This window comes from Canis lupus, chromosome 6 (genome assembly GCF_048164855.1).
Source record: "Canis lupus baileyi chromosome 6, mCanLup2.hap1, whole genome shotgun sequence".
In the NCBI taxonomy this organism is placed as follows: domain Eukaryota; kingdom Metazoa; phylum Chordata; class Mammalia; order Carnivora; family Canidae; genus Canis; species Canis lupus.
This window is the reverse complement of record NC_132843.1, coordinates 1,526,224-1,541,157: the sequence shown is the minus strand read 5'-3', so window position 1 is coordinate 1,541,157 and position 14,934 is coordinate 1,526,224. Positions and strand designations below refer to the sequence as shown.

Here is a 14,934-nt window from a genome sequence, read left to right as displayed (position 1 = left end):
CTAACCACAAGGCCACAGCTGAATCCCAAGTTCTAGCGGGAGTTGGTGGTCCCCTGGCTTGGAGGAGGTCTGGGGGGCGGGGGAGCCCTCCTAGGCACTCTGACAAATGGGATTTCATTCCAAAGGAAAAAATGGGATGTTGTGAAATTCAGAAGTTCCTCTTGGAGGAGGAGCCTCGAGAGGATGCCGGCAAAATGTTACGCGTTCTGATAGATGTTAACGATGATTGTGTCCATGGGGTGAGCGGGGGTAGGAGGCAGGTATTAGTATCACCCCAGTTTACAGGAGAGCAAGCGGAGGGCAGCTGGCGTGTGAGACCGCCGGGGGACGGGAGCCAGAACCAGGGTGAGACGCTGGGCCGGGGGTTGCTGGACCCCGGAGTGCATCAGCGAGTCCTTACACTGCGCGCAGGAGGTCGTCCGCAGGTCCGTGGCCTACGTGCTGGGCTCCAAGTGACTCTGCGTCTCCACTGAGTTGGAGATGCGCTCCTGGTAATCAGGGTGTTGTCAGCACCCAGAGTAATGCAATGACCGTTGTCTGATGGGGTCAGTCCACCACGTGGGGCTCTGACTTACAAGCAGCTGTGCAAGAATGCACTTGTTCCAAGCACAGACACAGCAGCTTCTGTGGAGCCTGGCCGCCTCGAGGACTACCTATGCCATCCTCTCCCCTCCGTATCACCCCTGCCCCTGGGCCGAGCTGGGCACCATGCAGCGAGTAGTGGGCAGCTGACATGCATTCTGTGTGCATGGCTCTTGTGTCCTCTCTGCCTCACAGGACTGGCTGCAAATGACCCAGGCCTGCACACGCATCGTGGCACGAGCCCTCTGGGATGTGCTTGGTCCTGGCAGGGACAGTCAAGGACAGGATAATCTGCGAGGCCAGGGGCTTCCCCAGGGCCCCGTGCATTGCACTCTGTAACCTAGGACGCCTGGTGAGGGCTCAGGGGCCGCCTGGAGGGCAGCTGGGAGGACTTCTGACCGCTTATTTGTCCAGGGCGATGGAAACCAGCTGCCTTGAAAGCAGCAAGTTCAGCACAAGTGTGACACTCTTGCTGGCTGTTCACACTGTTGCCCGGTCCTCCTCTTTCCATCCCCCCAACACTTCCTGACTTCTGATAGGTCACCCCATCCTCGCCAGGCCCCCAGGACACGGCCAGTGCACGCAGGTACAGGGGAAGGAAGGGCGAGGGGGAGGATGTGCCTGCAGCAGCACGGGGGGGGGGTGCCGGTGCCAGAGTGGGGCCATGCTGGACAGAGTCCTGTTCATGCTCCCCATGGGAGGCCTGCCCGGTGCCCCCTCTGGAACATGGCTGACTGCCCTTGGCTGGGAAGCCTGTTCATACGGGGGCTTCAGGTTAAAGAGCCCGAAGCACCTGGCGCTCGCAGAAGGAAGTAGAGTGGCACCTCTTCCACACTGGCCCGCAGGCCCTGCAGCGGGCAAACTCTGTGTCCTGCCTCCAGATTGTGGGGGTGGTGGCTGGAATGCCACCGTTTCATACACCGATGACTGGGGAGCAGGCTCCGGAGAAGAGGGATGGGGAACAAGGCCCACCACCACAGCTCAGCCCTCCGAGGGGCAGCCCCCCTCTGCAAAGAGACCCCCGCGGTCACCTGAAACTCCGGGTTGTCTAATGTAAGGGGCTTCCAAGCACAACATCCTATAATCCATCACACATGGCTTCTGTTAACCTCCCTGGCCCTCTGGGCTCTTGTCTACAGTAAGGAACGGCTAGATGGGTGATCTACAGAACGGGTCCACACCGTTCTCTGATTTTTAGTTAACCTGGGGATGTGATAGCTCAAGAACCAACCAGGACTCCCTGGTCCTATTTCATAAAGTCCAAACCCTTTTGTTCCATTGTCTGGACTTCCCCCGACTCTCCACTTACACCCTGGATTCCATGGCCGGGCAGTGTCCCCACTGTCTCTCCTTGGCATTTTGTTTCCTTGTGTCCTGGCTCAGGACCTCACCCCCATCAAAAATGACCTCCTAGAAGACAGTGTGGCAGCTCCTAAAAAGTTAAAAGCAGCATTTCCATGTGATTCAGCAATTCCACATCGAGAGCGTATGCCCAAAAGCACGGAAAGAGGGGGCCAAGCAGATGCCTGCATGTGCCCATTGGCAGCGGTTCTCACGACAGCCAGGAGAGGACACACCCCACGCGTCCGAGTGGAGAGACAAACTGCGGCAGGTCCACACAACGGAATATCATCTGGCCGTGACAAGGAAGGACATTGTGACGTGTACTACCCCACGGGTGGGCCTCAGAACCACTTTGCTAAGTGACATAAGCCAGACACGGAAGGACAACTATTTTACGAATCACACTTACGCGCCGTGTGTGTAGAGCTCGAGAGTCACGGAGACAGAAGGTGAGGGGCTGCAGGGTTAGGGTTCGGAGGCTACGGGGCTTTTGTTCGGCGTATGAGGAGAGGCTCTGGGGGTGGAGGGTGGTGGAGACCCTGAAACCTTGCGGTTGTACCTGATGCCACTTGGTGATGTGCTTAAACGTGGCTAAAATGTTTTACATCACATATATTTTATCACGATTAAAAAAAAAAAAGCCAGTTAAAGAAAGTGAACCTGACCACACCAGCGCAGCGACACCATCCTTGCTGCTCTCCCTCTCAGACCCTCCTCCCGGGTCCAGGTCCCCGGACCAGCCTCTGTCACTCTGCGGGCGGGGGCAGGTGTCAGAGCCCTGTGGAGACGAACGGCAGTGTCCTGGGGGCTCTGCGGACCTGGGTTCAGAGGAGGGGCTCGGTCAGTCATTCAAAGCTATTTGCTTCTCTTTGAAGGAGGGAGCTCTTGCCACCCCCTCCCCACCAGAGGACGGCTGTTCTTCCTTGGTGGTGGCCAGGAGCCTCCCTGGGGAGCCAGGGACAGGGTGGCAAGTGGTTATATAACCTGTGGGGAGATTTTTTCCATCAGCCCGGGCAGTGCCAGCTTTTCAGAGGCGGCCATGGCAGGTAGAGGCGCCCCGTCCGGGCTGGCCGTGCCTGGGCAGGGCAGCGACGCTGCGATCCCGAGTGTCTTAGCATAGCTCGGATTCCCGTGGCGGCTGGGGGCTGGCCACTCGCTGCGCTGCACCGCAGGGAGGATCCGGCTCTGGCTGGCCTGGCTCCGGGAAGGGGGGAGGAGGAGGTGCTGGGGGGGAGCTGCTCGCCAGCCAGGGGTGACCCTCTGGGGCCCCGGACACACGAGCTGGCCTTCTCCTATAACCCACTTATCTACAGGGCCTGCCTGGGCACGGCAGCCTCAGACAGGGAAGCGCCCAGCTCGGTTCTATCAGGGGACTGAGCAGGGAACTGAAGCCAGGACGGGGGGTGAGGGCATGCAGGGAGGGGGACACGGCCTGGCAAGGGACACGGGTGACGGCGAAACTACTTCTGACTCAGGTAAAGCTCTGCAGGCCCAGAGATGGGCAGGAGCAGGACACTGAACCATTCCTTCCGCAGACACCCACACTCCTTTGTCCCCACTGGACGGAGGCTCCCGGAATCAACCACCTGATGCTTGCCCAGGACCTGCTGCATGTTGGCAGGGTGGGGGGACACAGGGAGGACAGGAACACAGTCTTTGCTCCCAAATCTCCAGGGGATGCAGCCTCCGACGGGAAAATCCTAGCGGGCAAGCTGCTGCCCTGGGCTCCTTCTGTGACTTACTGAGTCTATCATCATTTCTTTCCTCTGATCTTCCGATGAAAAATTCAAAATGCCTTTTTCCCGTTCAAGTCACGGGCCGCTTCTGTCCCACCCAGCCTTCCAAAGTGCCATATAGCGCTTTTGAAAGCCACCGTGTCCCCACCTGCCAACGCCGCCGCCCTCAGCACCCTACCCCGTGTCGAACAACCTGAGGAACCTGGGGCCTCTGAGTCATGCTCCCCACCCGCACACATGGGGAGAAGGCCGTGGGGGGGCAGGTGCACCACGATGACCCACAGGCAGGTTCCACCATGGTGCAAGGTGTGCAGCGGAGGCTCAGCGCCCCGGGTCTGTTGGGAGGGAGAGGATTGGAGAGGAGGCATGAGGCCCTCATTCCAAGGCCAGGGTGGGCAGTAAGCGTGTCCCTGCTGGGTCGGGTCGGGCGGACTATTGGTACTGGCCAAGCGCCGGCTCCCCTCCCGACCCCGGTACAGTGGCAGTACCTGCGCGACTCAGACCGGGGCACCACGCGGCTGTGACAGTCGGTCTCCCACGGCAGTGAGGCAGACTGGCTGGTGCTCCCCACCCCCCGTTGGGGGCACGTGTGTGTGCCGGCCCACGGCCTCAGGGCGAGGGCTTCAGTGTGGGCCACTCGAGGGGCGCTCACACCCCAGCCAGCGGGTGGGGCAACTTGTTTTAATTTTTTTTTTTAAAGAAAGAAAGGCCTTGTGTGGGTCTTTGCGACGGCCATGCACTGCCTGCCCATGGGGAGCGGTCTGCACTGCCCTGAGCTCTCCATTTTATCCCCTCGTGATTTCTAGCAGCCAGTGGAGGGGAACTCGGGGTGGGTACGGCCCAGGGCTTCACTCGGCTCTGGAATGCACAGAACAATGTGCTTCTATCTCTGGGTATGCCCAGCTCGGGCCAACAGCGAAATTAGTTGACATGCCTGGAGTGCACATCGGCTCAGCCAGTGGGCGTGCAGAAGCGAGGGAGGGCTGAGCAGAGAGGGTGCGAGGGTGAGAACCGGACCCAACCCTGGGCACTGCAGCTCTGGGGTTCATCTGGATAGAGCCAGCAGAGATGGGAAGGGGTTTCCTCACACACCCTCAGCCCCCGTTGGCCCAGAAAGCTCAGATTCAGAGGCTGCTGCAAGTGCAGTGGAATTATTCTAGAAGGGTGGGTTTTGGAATCTCCATGGACAGCCTCATGAGACAGACTCCTGATCTTTCTAACTTTCTGACCCTTATCCCTATGTCTGCGGGGTGGCATTGGGGCGTGGGGTGCAACCCCATGGCTTTGGGCAAGGCTTGCAGCTTTCTTGAGCCACTTTTCTCATCTGTAAACATGGGGAAGGATTCTTGTCCTGGGACCCGGGTCAGAGAGAGTCCTGACATTCACACACGAAGGGCTCAGGAAGGGGGGAGCCCAACACACACGGGGGAGCGCTTGGCCCCAGGGCTGAGGTCTCCGTCCCTCCCTGACAAGCATTTCCTGAGAACCTACGACGTCCAAGTCCCGAGGCCAATGCAGCCAGAACTCCTGCTCTCGGGGACTTCACATTTGGAGCTGCTGATGACCCCAAGGGTTCACTCCTCTTCCCCCCTCTCCCTGTAAAAGATGGGCATTAGGAACTCCAGAATGTAGGTGAAGGGGAACAAGCTTAATTTTCCTGTGGGATAACTAGGAGAGAAGGACATTCTCACTGATGAGAGCAATTAGAAGGATGGCCCAGTGCCTGTGCCCAAGGTAGCAAATGTGAGACCAGGACAGGGCACAGAGGATGGGAGAAATGGGGCAGGAGGAAGGTGTATGTGTCACACAGCCCTGAAGATGTGTCTTAGGGTTCTGATTTGCTGATGGGGCAGCCAGACCAGGAAATCTTGAGTGTGCTTTCTGGGCCTAAAACCCATAGTTCAGATCACTCCCAGAGACCCCACGGAAGCCCCATGCAGCCCCTGGCACCACCCAGTGGAGTTTCCGAGGATCCAAAGCCCCAAACACAGAGCTTCCTGGTGACCCCAGCCAGAAAGGCAAGAGTTTATCTGTCCTCTAGCTTGAAGCCAGTTTTTTGTTTTGTTTTGTTTGTTTTTAAGAGACCATCTTATAGAAGGTGCTGGTGGAGAGCAATTTATTTTGAAATCTGGTCCCACGCCAGATTCTGACTCGGCGTTTCTTTTCCCAACAGCCCTGCTGTGTTTACGACTTGAGTTGAGAGGAGTATTTTTTTTTTGTTTTTCTGCTTTTTTGTTTTTTTCAAAAAAGGTATCGCATCCTTCTGTTGGATGTGTTGTTGGCAACGGTTGCTAGGGAGAGCTGGGGTCGGTTCCAGACATACTGATGCTTGCTCTAATAATACTTTGCTCTGCATAGCTCAGATGCAGACACCTCTTGGCTAAACAGGGCATGCACATTTCAACAGAGGAGGGCTTGAACTCGTACTACCCAGCCATATCTTGGCAGAGGAGCCCTCCTGGAGCCCAAGTGGGAGGCCTGGGGTGGTGACAGAGCAGCGGGGGGCGGAGGGAGCTCAGGCCTCCAATTCCTCTCATTCCAAAGGTCCCATAAAAAGAGGCACAGTCATTCTCCCCCGCCTCGTGAAGCTGGAGCCTCCCCCTCCCACCCCAACCCCATCATCATATTGCAATTCCCTGTGAGGATGGAGGCCGAGTTTTGGTGGCCTCTGTAACCCGGGGGTCCCAGGCAACCCACATTCTCCTGGAGGTCAGAGGATATCAGTGTGCACACTCCAGTGGGTGAGGGACCCTGCAAACGCAAGGCCGGGAGCTGGGTGGGAGGGGGCAGAGTGGTACATGCGAGGCAGTGAAGCGGATCACGTCCTCGGCCCCACTGGGCGGCCTGGCCTCTGGCATACCCCAGCCACGTAGGTTCAGAGTGAGGTCCTTTTCCTAAAACATGTGATAGCTGCTCCGACAAACGTCCGAGGCCAAGAACAAGGGAAAGGACATGGGGAGACAAGCCGAGGACAGAGGGGAACAGGGCCGTTGGTGAGGAGAGGTAGCCCTGGGCTCCGGCCTGGGAAGTGCGGCGTGGCTCCAGGAGGAATCCCCTGGAGCGGTGGCGAGGGGTGTGAGAAAGGGCCCCCTGGGACAGCCCGGAACAGCTTCCTCGCTGTCCAGACGGGAACCCGAGGCCCGGTGCGGTGAAGGCACCATCCCAGCTGCCATGTCTCCTGCTTTCTGGTGTCCACTCACTAGTTCAGGCTCCGTGTCCCCCACATTACTCAGCAAAGAGTCCAGTACCTGGTGCAGATTTTTTGAGTGGCTCACAGATGACAGGCAGGACCAGCTGTTTCCTAAGTGACCATGGTGGCCCAATCAGGGCATCTCTGGAGTATCTTCCTAACAAGTGGTGCTTACCCAGCTACACAGCAGAATCCCTGGGCAGGGGGAAGGGGGTGGCACAGAGTTCTTTCGGAAAGATGGCCATTCTGTCCCCGGAGAACCAAATGCGACTGGTCTGGCGCAGGACCCCGGCACCGGTGTTTTAAAAGCTCCTCTCTATGGGATTCTAATGGACGCCTGGGCTGAGAACCACTGGCCTACAGAAACTCAGAGTTCCCAGGCCGGATTCTCCACACCCGACAATCACACCAATAGAAGACAGTGCCTCAGTTGGCCCAACTGTGAAGCTGACCCGTCACCCACAGACCATCAGCCACCCAATACAACGCCTCGTGACTGCAAAGTGTAAGGTCCCCGGGCCAATAGGACCAGCATCACCTTCGACCTAGGTAGACCTGAAGAGCTCAGGGTGTGCTCGCAGCTACCAAACCAGGACCTGCATTTAAGTGAAATACCACAATTGTGATTCGAAAGCACAATCAAGTCTGAGAAGCACTGACCTATCGCATAACAGACGTTGGAGAAATGTCTGTTTACTAAGTAGAAATTTTATGTTTACAAGAAACATCAAAACCGAAAGACCACTTTTGAGGTCTGGGGTGGGTGATGGGTCCACTGAGAGCCTAGGGTCTCTGGCACTGTCACGGCCTATGGGGGCGGTGTTCCGGGGCTCCTTGAGATGACGATGCTGAGTCTGGCTGGGAAAGGTGGAAGGTCCATTGACCTCCCTTTGGCCCCGCTTGTCACCCTGTAGGGTCTCTACCCCAGTCCTCCTGGAGGCAGCTCACACGCCTCTGCCAAAGGGTCCACTACAGCAGAGCCTGCCCCTCTCCTGCTATGCTGCTGGCCCCCACAGCCGAAACCTGGGCAGCGAAAGCAGTCCGCCCAGGAGGGCACGGTCCAAAGCCTGTGCTGAAAGCTGTGTTTACAGGGCATGTCACACCCTTGCCCCACTGCAGCCAGCATCCCAGGCTGGGGCTCTGACATCAAGGCAGCAGCCTGTCTGGCCACACGAGGGGCATCTCTGAGGCCACTGAATGGCAGTGGGCCTGGGGAGGATGGAGCTAAGTATGAACTGCAGAGGGAGAAAAGGGAGGGAAGAGCCCTGGGGTGGGCGCGGCCCGGGCCAGGAGAGGGATAAAAACCAGGTCTGCTAGAATATGAAGGCAAGTAAGAAAAAAAGCCACCCCCGTGGGCATTGAGAAGGCAAGTGGGGTTTGATGAGCCACATCCGCTTCCCTCTTTTCTTGTACCTTGTGAGCCTGGGGTGGTGGATGGCCGTGAATCATACTGCCTGGGAAGCTGACTTCCATCTGCCGCCTCCTCGGGGCCAGAGGGAAGCAGCAGGTCCCGAGGACGCCCAATCAGACCCACGGGGCTGGCTTCCTCTGGACCTTGTGTCCAGAGAATTGACTCCCTCCCCATCAGGAGCACATCCAGCCTCCCCACGGGGCCTTCAAGGGTCTCTCTCCTCAGCCTATATGAAAGCCGGGGCTGCAGGTGGTGGAGAGGGGGTGCGTGGGGCTCACTGGGGAGTTCTAGATTTCTAAATATCTGACCCACTAATCTTCCACCCAGGCAAATGGCAGATGTGGGACCAACAGCTGTCCTCTGCCCCAGAGACAAGGTGGCATCGGAGGGCCGGGTCTTTTGGGCTAGCTCCCAAAGCACAAGCCGTAGGTATCACTGAGCCAGGCTGTTGGGGGGTGGGTTTCTGAGGACAAGGGGCATCCAGGACCATCTTCTGCAGCAGCGGCACTCAGAGAAAGTGAGGGAGGAGGGGCTCCCATGGGGCCCCTCGTGCCCGACCTCCAGGCCCCTGACTCATCTCTGGCAGCGGGAACCCATGAGGGACACTAATGAGAGCCCTGCAGCCCAGCCCAGCCCCTCCTGAGGCCCAGCTCCAGCAGACAACTACTCGTCCAGGTCAAGAAGCCCCATCTCCCGGCGTTCAGGTTAGTGCTCTTGCCCCGCGCTCATGTTTGCCAGACTGTGTCTCTTGGCAAAGCTATTTCCATGCGACATTATTAGCTGAGGACACAAAGAGGCCTCGTTGAGTCCAGCGGGGCCACACACGTTCCCTTCCTGCTGTGCTCAGCCAGCCCGCCCTGCGGCCAATGGACAGGCGGGTATGCCACGGACCCCTCTGTGGCTGAGCATGTCCCAGGACGGACGCCCCGCCAGACGCTGTGGGCAAGGCTGCTCCGACCATAGATCGTTGGACGAAATGCCTGACCCGGGCAGGAACCTGGGCGGACCCATGGCCAGCACCCTTCCCAGCTGGGTGCACTTGCCCCTACACCCTGTCTGTCCCTCCGCCACCGGCTCCGGTGACATTGCTTGGGGTTGGCAGCCATTGTCTACAAGTCTGGCCCTTCTCTGAAAAAGAACAAGAGCCAAAGCTGAAGGCCGATCCCTCCCTGACTCCCCATGCCCGGCAGTACGTGGCAGACAGGCCGCTCCCTGCTGCCGCTGCCCTCCACACACTCCCAGGACATTCCGGCCCATGAGGAACATGCCCGATGTGCAAATCCCTCAGGTAATGCGGGAATTCATCACCAGGGGAGCGTGGGCGATCCAGGAATGGGAACCTGATCGGGGCCTGGAGCTGGAAAGAAATAGCCAGGGCTGGCCAGCGAGGTCTCAGGTTGCAATGAGCAGACTCCCCAGCAAGAGGGGAGGACAGCAGCGAAGAGCCCTATGGGCAGCACACAGAGGGGGCTCCCTCCTCCCTGTGACGGGGGAGGAGACAGCAGACGTCGAATCAGGTGGTTGAGCCCAGGGTGACCGCGTGCCTGGGTGAGCGCCTGGTGTCTGGGTATAATCATGGAGACAGCCCCTGCACCTCTCGGAAGTGCTGTGGTTTGGGTGACCCATCACACTGTTGTGCTTGTTCAGACAGACCTGCAGGTGGTCCCCTCCAGCCCTGCAACTCTGCTGTCTGACCTCCCAGCCTCCTGTCCTACGTGACCTGGAAACCAATTCACATCTCAACTAGTCCCAGGTACAAAGTCAGGGTCGAAACGACTTTCCCCCGCCGAGGGTCCCCCAGCGTGGTGGCCGTGCCATGCCACCTGCTGGCTCTCCCTGACGCCGCCAGTTCACTTGCTAGGACCTGAGACAGAAGAGTGGGTACTGGACCCGAGCCCATGAGATGCACCAGGGCCTGCCTGCCAGCCTCAGCCTAGTGCCCACACCGGAACCTACGACACATCAGCCGATGCTGATGAAACCAGCACTGCACGCCAGCCCCGCGGAGGAAGAAACGGAGGGGAATTGGGACTGAGCTCTCTGGAGGGATTCTGAGTGAGAAGGCACCAAGGAATGAGACAGTCTCTGATCTCGAGGCTTTCCCTCTGCCTCAAAAGTGGTCCCGGGAAGCTTAGTGTATCGGCAGCCAGATCAAACGCTTTCTGCTCACAGCCATCTAAGCACCAGTTACACCACCTCCGGGGGCTGGGGGGGGGGGTGGTGGTCCAGGGCAGGAAGAAGAGGGGGCAGAGAAGTCCACAGCACGCTCACGTCTGCTGGGACGCGGAGAGGTCAAACATAGAGACTGGTTAAGACCAAGCGTCAGCTCTCTTATCGTGGAAATAGAAAGAGGGAGGGGCTGGTTAAACATGAAACACCTATAAAATTAAACCGGTCCGTCGTAACCATGGAGCACTAACGCAAACACACGCCTATCTGGCACTCGCCCCTTGCCCCTCGAGTGACTCTTTATTTTCTATAATTAATCAAGCTGGGGTGGAACTTGGGGAAAGTTCACCCGTGGTCAGAATCCGCAGCCTTCTCTCTAGTAACAGCCCGCAGCGCGGGGCGGGGGGAGGTCTGGGGAGGGGAGGCACGGCAGGTGGTGTCTGCCTACCTGAAGCATGTTGAGAAGCAGGCTCCGGAACTTGGTCCCCTCCACCATGAAGAGTGCCATCTTGTCACACAGCTTGGCGGCCGTGAAGGCGAAGCTGCGGTCAGACACAGCCTTCTGGTAGATGGTCCGGACGATCTCCCCCAGCATCTCCTCAGAGTTGGTCGAGTTCTGGGCCTCCTCCATGAAGGTGGTGAGCTTGGTGTCCACGTCACTGCTGTTGTTCCGCATGCTGTTCAGGATCTCAATCAACTTGTCCATCTTGTTCTGCTGAGGGTTGGTGGTCTCCACGGCCACTTCGTCCTGGGGGGCATGGGAGACAGACCGAGGCGCACCTGAGTGGAGCCGAGGTTACTGCGGGGGACGGGGGACCAGTGGAGGGAGGGCTGCTGCCCCCAGAACGGATCTAATCCTACCTTCTTGAATCTGGGGTCTGGCACCTCTGGGAATGCTGACCTCCACCAGGGACCCTCGAGCCCCAGGGTCCTCTGCTGACCTTTCTCTTGGCTCCCGTAGCATCTGGGGCTGATCCTTCTTGCAAGCTCTAGCACTTACCCAGGATTCATATATACTGGCTGTGTTTGTCTACTTACCCATAAAATGCCTCAAGCTAGAAATGATTTAATGGGGTTTGTACAAGATGAAATAAGATAACAAATGAAATACTGAGTCTAAGGGAAAATGAGGGCAGGAAGGAGGGAAGTATCCAGAATGCCCACTACCTTGGTTAAAGGCGTCCATGGATCGGCTAAATCTTATCTTCCAGACTCCTGGTTCCTATAGTCCAAGGACAATTGTGGCCCTGGTTTTGTGCCCTATGGAGACCCTGCTGGACTTCCAGAACAAATGCTATCCACCAAGAAATTCTGCAACGTGCCACTAAATCGACTGCCACTCCCAGGAAGGAAATTTCAAACAACAAACTCGACACCTTTAAGAAGTTTCAAGGCAAGTGAGTCAGACCCAGGCTGGAGAAGGAAGAAAATGGTATCTGACGGTCTCAAAAGTATCTATTCAAATGCCACAGATTGATGGCCAAGAATGTAATGGCCCTACCTGTTGGCATATGAGATGAGGGCAGAAGGGCAGGGTCAGGGATACAAAGGGAGGTCCCATGCTTGCCCCTCTGTTCTCAACACGGAGAGCTCTAGGCTGGGAGGCAGAGACCAGGGTGCTAGAACCTGCTTTCTGCTTCTAGTCATAGGGCTGTGGGCAGTGGTTTCACTCTCTGGGCCTCAGTTTACTCACTGGTGAGATGAGGAGATTGGTGAGATGAGGAGATTGGTGGCAGGGCTCAGCTTTTCCTGAGCCCTGCCACCACCTACACCAATGTCCTCCTGGCCTAGGAATCTAGGGGGGCTCCCCGAAGGAGAGTCCCTGAAACCCATGTATGGGTTCTATCCCCTCCTTGCCCATCTATCTGGGTTACCATTGTGGGGGCATCTTCCAAACATATTCCATCTATCTGAGCCCCAGGGCAGAAGAGCGGTCTGCATATAAAATAACCACTACTCAGGAGGCCTTTCCACATGTCATGGCATTGAATCTTCATGGTTTGTCTGTAAGGTGTGTACAGATGAGTCACCTGGGGCTCAGAAAGGTTAGGTGACTTGCCCAAGCTCACCTAGCCAGTCAAAGGCAGAATGAGCACCAGCTGGTTTGCTGCACTCCAAAGCCTGTGCTGTTTCCCCTCCATGACTCTACAGCTACATGTAGTAGAGACGGAGGGAATGTAATTAATAACCTCCCTTCCCTGGCCAGGCTGTGGGAATAGGTCTTGGAAGGTCTTCAGGAGAACAGGACATACTGGCCACCAGCCGGGAATGGCTACACCTTTGAAAAGTAAGGAAATGAGCGAAGCTCTCCTCCTGGACCTCACAGCTGCTTGCCCCACAGGGAGCAGTGTGGTGGGAGCTCAGGGCCATGAAGATGCCAGGAGCAGCATCTCCGCTTCAAGCCCTGGCTGGGGGAGAGGCCTGACCTGCCTTGTCCTGCCTGAGTGTGGACTGGGCCTGGCTTCTCGGGCAAAAGGTAGAAGAGGGCAGGCAGTTGAGAGGGGCCGGGGAGATGCCCAGAGCTTCGAGCTCTGCAGAAGCCCCAGAAGGAGGACTCTGGGGAGGTCTGGGGACAAATCGGCCTTTCTCGGGAATGGTTCCTCAGGGTAAGAGAGTGGATTTGATGCTGCCAGTGACAGAGCCCCATCCCTTGGCTAGAGGCACAAGGACATATCCTCCAGAATCAGCGAGCCAGGCCAACTCTGGGAGCCAGGGCCAGGGGTAAAGTGAAGAGAGAGAGGCTCGGGGCAGGGGTAGGCAACATTTAAGAAGGTCCCCACTCTCAGGGCTGCACCAGTGCAGGGCGGCACCTGCGGGATGCCAGGGGTGAAGGCTTCCTCCAGTATTGTCCCTTAGGCCCTTCCTTGGCTGCAGACTGATGAAGGAGGAGAACCACACAAAGCTGAGGTCTGCTGCACTCTTCCTGACTCACCTTTGCCCTCTCCACCCGGGCGGGGACCGCAGCAGGCTGGCACTTACCTGGGGGAGAAGCATTGGTCCACCTTGTATCAATTCTGAGGTTCCCCCAAATGCCCCGTTTGCACTACCAGGGCAGTGAGTGTCTGACCGCACAGAAGACTGGAGAGAGAGCCAGGCCTTCCCCACACCCGTCCCATCGTCCTCTGGCATATGCACCTGCCTCCCTACTTCCCTCTCAGGCTGAGGCTGGTGCCCACCTGGGCCTCCCGTGGGATCTAGAAAGCCATGGGAGGTGCTCGAGGGGTTCACGCAGAGCTGGCCAGGGCCTGCCGCTGAGTGGCCGAGTGTCCCTCCAGCAGTGATAGGCCACCTCAAACCCGAGCCCACCCACCGAAGTGCCTACCTCGTGCCGTCCTCCCTGGTGCAAGAGAACAACAAAAATTCAATTACCGGTACCTTTTCTTTCAGCCTTCGCCGCAGCCTGTCTTTGGAAGACTGGAGCAGGGTAATTTTGGGCCGCTCCCCGATGCGCTCGGGAATAATACTGTCTTTACGCTTTGTCTCAGCCTCCGGACCCCCTGGCTGCTGCGGGGGCAGCCTTTCAGGAGCCCCTGGGGTGGGGGCATCAGGGCTGCGGGGGGGCTCAAGGCCGCCGTGCCCGGTGTCCCCCAGGGCGTCCTCAAGTTTGGGGCTCTCCATGGTCACGGTCTCTTTGGCATTGCGGTGGGCGCCTGCCTCCCCCTTGTCGCCCGGTGGGTGCTTCATGTTGCTATGGTGCCAGCGCCGGTTCTGGCTGTAGCCGTGATGGGTGGGCCTTCCTGAGGAGTGGGGCACCGAGCCCCCCTGGTAGGATTTCTGGTGGTCCCTGTTGTGTTTGGCACTGCCCGGCTGGTGGTCACTGTGCTGCTGGGACTTGTTCCCTCCTGGAGGTCTCTGCTGCCGTCTGCAAACCAAAGGAGAGAGACAGGGTCACTGGGAGGACTGCTCAGGGTCCCCGGGGCGAAGCGCTAGGAGAGCGGTTCACTGAGTCAGTCGTTCATCCGTTCATTCCTTCAGCTCCCTTACTGAGCACCTCCTCTGTGCCAGGCTCTGTAGGGCCTGCAGATACAGCAGGTCCCTGGGATTACAGAGGGCTTCAAATGGGTCCTTGCGTTAAAGTATTATTTTATTCCCTTATTGGAACACACGTCAGCACATGTGTGGGGAGCAGAGTTAAAACGAGCCCTAGAGGAGTAGATCCTTCTGACTTGGGCCACAGCCACCCTGCAGCTACTCTGGAAGCAATGGTTACCCTTGTGGGGGCATCTTCCAAACATATTCCAGGCACATGTTCCAGCAAAGATGTACACTCAGACCTGCTTCTGGTAACAAATATCCTATTAATGAATTTTCACCATAATGGCTCTTGTAAAGTTCTATCATTTGTTAAGCAACCATTTTTGGGGGTATATTGACATTTCCACCCCCTAAGCCCACCGACAAAATACGCAAGGAGAGGTTGTTATGGGCTGAATTTTGCGTCCCCGTCCCCTTCAATTCATATGTTGAAGCCCCAATCCCTACGACCTCAGAATGTGACTGGA

At 57.6% G+C, this 14,934-nt stretch overlaps 1 protein-coding gene across 7 annotated transcripts in view; it reads right to left on the bottom strand.

Moving 5' to 3' along the window:
- CTIF (cap binding complex dependent translation initiation factor) overlaps positions 1 to 14,934 on the bottom strand; it is a 281,791-nt gene that overhangs the window by 77,182 nt on the left and 189,675 nt on the right. For 5 of the 7 annotated variants that reach the window (XM_072828536.1, XM_072828542.1, XM_072828540.1 and 2 more), the window contains 2 exons: positions 13,802 to 14,294; positions 10,881 to 11,180 (listed from right to left, as the gene is read on the bottom strand). In XM_072828536.1, coding sequence (XP_072684637.1) covers positions 10,881 to 11,180; positions 13,802 to 14,294 — 793 coding nt within the window. The remainder of the gene's footprint in view (positions 1 to 10,880; positions 11,181 to 13,801; positions 14,295 to 14,934) is intronic. The other 2 variants (XM_072828539.1, XM_072828541.1) reach the window with 1 other exon arrangement.